This window comes from Cebus imitator, unplaced genomic scaffold (genome assembly GCF_001604975.1).
Source record: "Cebus imitator isolate Cc_AM_T3 unplaced genomic scaffold, Cebus_imitator-1.0 Scaffold209, whole genome shotgun sequence".
Taxonomy (NCBI): Eukaryota; Metazoa; Chordata; class Mammalia; order Primates; family Cebidae; genus Cebus; species Cebus imitator.
The window spans coordinates 3,281,232-3,287,231 of NW_016107524.1; the positions used below are offsets into that span (position 1 = coordinate 3,281,232).

The 6,000-nt window shown below is 36.2% G+C and overlaps 2 protein-coding genes across 4 annotated transcripts in view; one reads left to right on the plus strand and one right to left on the minus strand.

The window, feature by feature from the left end:
* Positions 1–5,644, plus strand: part of FBXO11 (F-box protein 11) — a 98,472-nt gene extending 92,828 nt beyond the window's left edge. For all 3 annotated transcript variants that reach the window (XM_017548529.2, XM_037745736.1, XM_037745737.1), the window contains exons 19-23: positions 2,623–2,733; positions 3,479–3,586; positions 3,946–4,054; positions 4,698–4,796; positions 4,879–5,644. In XM_017548529.2, the coding sequence (XP_017404018.1) occupies positions 2,623–2,733; positions 3,479–3,586; positions 3,946–4,054; positions 4,698–4,796; positions 4,879–5,008 (557 nt within the window). In that variant the 3' untranslated portion in view covers positions 5,009–5,644. The remainder of the gene's footprint in view (positions 1–2,622; positions 2,734–3,478; positions 3,587–3,945; positions 4,055–4,697; positions 4,797–4,878) is intronic.
* The window catches only part of MSH6 (mutS homolog 6), a 36,673-nt gene that overhangs the window by 5,236 nt on the left and 25,437 nt on the right, over positions 1–6,000 (minus strand). The window lies entirely within an intron of this gene.

Genomic DNA, 6,000 nt, shown 5'->3' on the forward strand with positions numbered 1-6,000 from the left:
TCATTACCAAGTTGAGCTAGTTTAGGAGATTAGTGCCTATAGTTAGGAGACAAATGTTTACAATACTTTTCCTTTTGTAGCCACTTTGAGTCTGCAGTTGTCAGTAAGCCTTTTTAAAGATAGAATTTGTTTACATTTTCTGGACCTTTTAATATTCAGAATAGTGATATGATTATAATAAACTTTAAAGTCAAGTTATAGAAATAGGTGTGAGAAATTAATTGATCTGTAAATATTTGAAAATGTCTTTAGTAAACGGGTATTGCTTTTGTAACTGTTTTCAACTGTGTTTGTTGGAGAATGGAATTAATGAAGCCAAGATGTGCCTGGTTTGGTATTCATAAAGGTCAACTCACTTTGCATTGAGGCAAAAGTTCCATAGTGCCCTGCCCGCCTCTTACAGATGCATGTTTACAGAGATTCACACAGAGTTACCACATGCAAATCTATCACTGTTCCTGATATATCAGTAACCCAACATTTGTACATTATCTTACATAGGATAGGTAGTTACTACTCTAACATACCAAGATTTAATGAACAAAGTTTAATACTGCAGCCAAGCAGTGATGATTCCATTGACAGACTCTCCAGGAGCTTATAATCTAGTAATTCAGTAAAGTGACATAATCCCAGATAGTTTTTACGAAGTATAGTAAAAATACAATACAGAATGGTTTATTTCCAAGGTGTTGAGAAAAGGTTGAGGCAAGTAAAATCACTCTTGAGCTATGTCTTGAAACATGAGTATTCACTGGTAAATGGGTTTGGGGGAGGCGAAGACCATTCCAGATGTTATTTCATTTCTATTCTTTAAACAACCACTGTGATACAGATGCTAGAGAAATGAAAACAGCACTACATCCATAAAATGTATAGCATGATGGAGTCGAGCACATTGTTAACAAAAGCCTGGAAGAAACCGAAAGTCAGGCAAGAGGTACTGAAAGTTGAGGCTAGAGAAGGGGCAAAGCCCAAATCATGAGGTTTTCTAAATGCAGTAAGGAGTTTAGACTTCATCTTAAGAATAGCACTTGAGGTTGTAGTGGAAATAATCAAGATTAGAGACAGGAACTTGGAATCACCCAGGCAATAAATAATGAGAGCCTAAACTAAAATGATAGCATAAGGGTGTGAAAACGTTGGGGGAGAATGTTGATGATATTTAAAAGGGCAGAACCAGCTGGGCACAGTGGCTTCACACCTATACTTCCAGCTTCTCTGGAAGCCAAGGCAGGAGTATCACTTGAGTCTGGAGTTGGAGACCAGCCTAGGCAACATAGCAAGACCCTGTTTCTATAAAAATAAAGGGTAGAACCAACAAGGACTGGGTCATCGATTTAATATGGAGGTTGAAAGAAAAGTGAAATATGATGCTCAGGATTCTGATTTAAGTGACTACCTTTTACTGAGGTAAGTTATATAGGAAATGGTTTCTGGAAAACATTAGTAAGGTCAGTTTCTTAAACATAGAATCCATGGTCGTCTTCTGAGATATCCAAATTGGTTATGACCAGAATGTGAATAATTATACTAAGCTAAAGGAATAGATTTAAGAATTAGCAACAGTGGCTGGGTCCGGTGGCTTATGCCTGTAATCCTAGCACTTTGGGAGGCTGAGGCGGGTGGATCATCTGAGGTCAGGAGTTCGAGACCAGCCTCGCCAAAATGGTGAAACCCCATCTCTCCTAAAAATGCGAAAAAATTAGGTGTGGTAGTGGGCACCTCTAATCCCAGCTGCTTAGGCTGAAGCAGGAGAATTGCTTGAACTGGGGCGGGGGGCTTGCAGTGAGCACAGATTGCAGCATTGCACTCCAGCCTGGGTAGCAGAGCGAGACTGTCTTAAAAAAAAAAAAAAAAGCAACGGTTTATTAGTGTATGTGTAATAGTTTCAAGATTTAAGATCACCTAGAGTATGCAGAGAGAAATGAGAGGGACATAACTCAGAAATATTAAATCCAAAGAGTGAACAGGAGGAAGACCCCAAGAAGTCCCTGAGTCATTTCAGAGATTTCCCCCACTTATCCAGGGGAAAGTTTAGGTCAATAATGTGAAATAGCACAAGGGTCAAATGTCTACAGAAATAAAACCATGTCTCAAATTAAGACAAACAAGTAGATTAGAGACAGATTTTGAAAGGCAAGGTGATTTTAAGTTTGTTGGGCAGAAAGAGAGGCATGGTAAGAGTTGCAGTTAACTAACTGGAAACTGCAGCAGATGAAACTGGAATATAGGAAACTGATCAGTAAATGATTATAGTAATAAAAGCCAGAAATGAGGGCTTTCTTGCCCGAACTAAAAACAGTTAATTCAACAGTATTGAGAATCAACTGTACTTGGCACTGAAGATGAAGTGGTAAGTAAACTTAGACATGGTCCCTGCTATCATGGAGATGGCAGATTATTGGTCAGAATGCTCTTACCTGTCATTTTAGAAATTTTGTTAGATCCTTAATACCTCTGAATTACTAATAAACTTTGGTTTTGGCTGAAAAAAAATAGTCCTGTGAATTTTACAATGCAGTTAAATAGGAATCTAAAAGCAAACCTAAATACCACCAAAAAGGCTAGTAAAGTCTGTTGTATGCATTAGCCTTAATCTAAGGAAATATTTTATTATAGGTCTCCTTGAAGAAAATGATATTTTCAGGAATGCTCAAGCAGGTGTTCTCATCAGCACTAATAGTCACCCAATCTTAAGGAAAAACAGAATATTTGATGGATTTGCTGCAGGTTTGTATTTTCCTTTGTTACCTGTGGCTTATGTATGGCTCTGCAAAGTGTTTGGAGTATGTTCATTCTGTTTTGCTTATTAACTAAAATGTGCAAAGTGTGCTGCTAAAGTGGCTGAATGCCTGTTTATTCATTCCCTTATGAGAGCACCTCATCAAGTTCTGGATTCTTCTACTCTAAGCCAGACTCCTAAGAAATAATTGCCGTTATTGCTTAGTCATGATTATGAAACATTAATTGGGATAATACTTGTATTAACACTAGGAGTACAGATCAGTTCCTCAGATGAATTTACCAATTTAAATCTGCAACAGAAACACAGATGTTAAAATGGATGCAAATGAAACCCAAGTATCACGTATTTAAACTTGCAGACAGGTTGGGGTGCAAAAGAAATTGCGGTTTTCACCATTACTAAAAAACAGCAAAAACCACAATTAATGTTGCACCAACCTAAAACTTTGTTAATGTGTAAACTAACTGCCACCTAAACATATTTTTCTGGGCAGTCTCCCCTTCTACATAATTTACAGCAGTCTTAAAATGTCATTAATAAAAATACTGTCAACCCTCTGTATCACTCGTGAATGTTACTGTCAACGGTTGAAAGAAATACATTTTATTCAGTAGCCATGAAGAGGGTTAATGTACTTTTATAAAAAAACCAGTTTACATGTGCTTGCTACCTTCAGGTTTTTGAGAAGCATTATAAAATGTTTCTACTTGTTTGTAAATTTTACTTCAGGTATTGAAATTACAAATCACGCAACTGCAACACTAGAAGGCAATCAGATTTTTAACAACCGGTTTGGAGGCTTATTTTTAGCATCTGGTGTTAATGTGACAATGAAAGGTATGTTGGAGTCTGTTCTGCCTATAAATATATGCAGTATGCCATGAAAGATAATCAGAAATTTTAACGTGATTCCTTCTGTCACTCTCCACGTTAGCAACAATTTAAGGTATTTTGAAAGAAACAAAGCCTTCGTTCTAAATGGTTGGAGTCTCTTATACAAGGAAAAGTTCTATTCTTAGCTGATTTCTTACAATTACTTCATTGGTTAGCTTCATTTAAAGGTCTTAAAAATAGTGGCTCTTTTTTTCTTTGTGATTCTTAAATAGTGGCTCTTCTATTAGAATAATCCTATAATCTTTAGTTTTTAAAATATTAATGGTCCTCTAGATTTTTACTTATTCTTTCTTTTATTACAGATAACAAAATAATGAACAATCAAGATGCCATAGAAAAGGCTGTTAGTAGAGGCCAGTGTTTATATAAAATATCAAGTTATACCAGCTATCCCATGCATGATTTCTACAGGTAACTTAGAAATGTATTTGTGAATCCTGAAAAAAGGAAGACTAATTTCCTTTTGAAATTAGCAATGCCTAGCATTTGCCAGTGTTGAGTCTATAACTAACATAGGTGTGGTGGATTATGCCTATAATCTTAGTACTCTGGGAGGCTGAGGTGGGAGGATCACTTGAGCCCAGGAGTTCTAAACCAGCCTGGACAACATAGGGATACCTTGTCTCTGCAAAACAAAACCTGTAACTATGGAAAAACTGTGCTGTAGTAACTGGTATCATATGTAACTCAGGTTGTGTAACAATGTATGGTTTTCCTAGAAATTTCAAGATAAAGCTGTTATGTGTTTGATATATCCCAATCACTGTGACAGTGTTGCCTCTTCACTCCTCCAAATTGATTCAGCCCAGAAAGATTTGAGGAGCTTTTAAAACAAATCATTCCTTTTCCCCCAGAAGAGACAAGACGACAGAAAATTCACTTATACCATTAAGGTTCCTTCTCAGAGTTAATCTGGGTTAGAGCTACAAAGAATTTTGTTTTGGTCCTCTTTTTCTTAAACCCAAAGGTCATAGGGTAATACATAATATAAACATAATGGAATGTTTTGCATTAATGATGTTTGAGAAAAGTAATTTAAGCTTTTGCTTTTTAGATGTCACACTTGTAACACCACAGATCGAAATGCCATATGTGTGAACTGCATTAAGAAGTGCCATCAGGGACATGATGTAGAGTTTATTAGACATGATAGGTATGTAGCGCACTTACTTGCTATATTACCCAATTGTTTTCCCCCTCACTTTCCTAATATTTGGGTTTTCATTTTGCTTTAGGTTTTTCTGTGACTGTGGTGCTGGAACACTGTCTAATCCTTGTACATTAGCTGGTGAGCCTACACATGATACAGATACACTATATGACTCTGCTCCACCTATAGAATCAAATACATTGCAGCACAACTGAATTCCTTCCCTAAAGAAAAAGTCCTGCCATTGTAACATCATAACTTAAAACATTTTTTTGGAAGAAGATTTAAAATATTTGCCCATGCTACAGGAAGAGACTGTATTAAAAATGGATACACAAGGTCAGTTGACACTATGAAGCTCAAGCTACCAAAAAGAAAGTGGCAATATATGACTCAGGATCTCAAAGCTGGGTGTTTTAGCATTACTGTTTAAAGACTTGAAGGGACAGAAGTGAAGAAAATAAGCTGCAATTTTGTACAGATACCAACTTCTGAAAAGCTGGTGTTTTTACAACTAGCATTGAATGCAGTCCAATTTGCAGTAGTAATCTTCAATAGACAAGCAGCTTTGTTGCTGCCTTTATGGACATGGGTACCAATTGCTTTTGTAATATGGTAAAAATGTGAGCTAGCACTTCTGCGTTCCTTTTCATTTTTTTAACATGTATTCAGACTGAGAAATATGATTTTAATGCTTTAATCTCATGTAGTTTGTTTTTAATTTCAAGCAAAATCTTATTGTACTTGAATGTGCCCTGTTTTGTTAGCACACCTAGACTTGCTGTAACTGTACTCATGTCCCAGTATGTACGTTCTTTCTATGAAAGAGAAAACACTAATCTTAAATTATATCCAGCAATGTTTCTGGTATCCTTTAAGAAAAGTTAATACTATCATTATTTCCTTTCCTTCCCTGTGCAGCATTCAAAATCACCCCTAGAAAAAGTGTTTTATTGAGACTTCCTAGGAAGGGATGCACTGTAAAACAAAAGTATTCTTGTAACTCAGTTTTGTGAAAGGTAAAAAACTACTATGTTTTAAAGTACACTTTAGAAAGTCTCTTCAAAACAGTCCTGTATTTGAACTCTGTTCATAGTTTTCTTTTGAACAGTTTAGACAAAACTGCTGGAAATTAAAACAATTTCCTGCATTAAGCTGAGACAAGTATATATACAGCCCTATACAGTTTCATAGCTTTTCCTCCCCC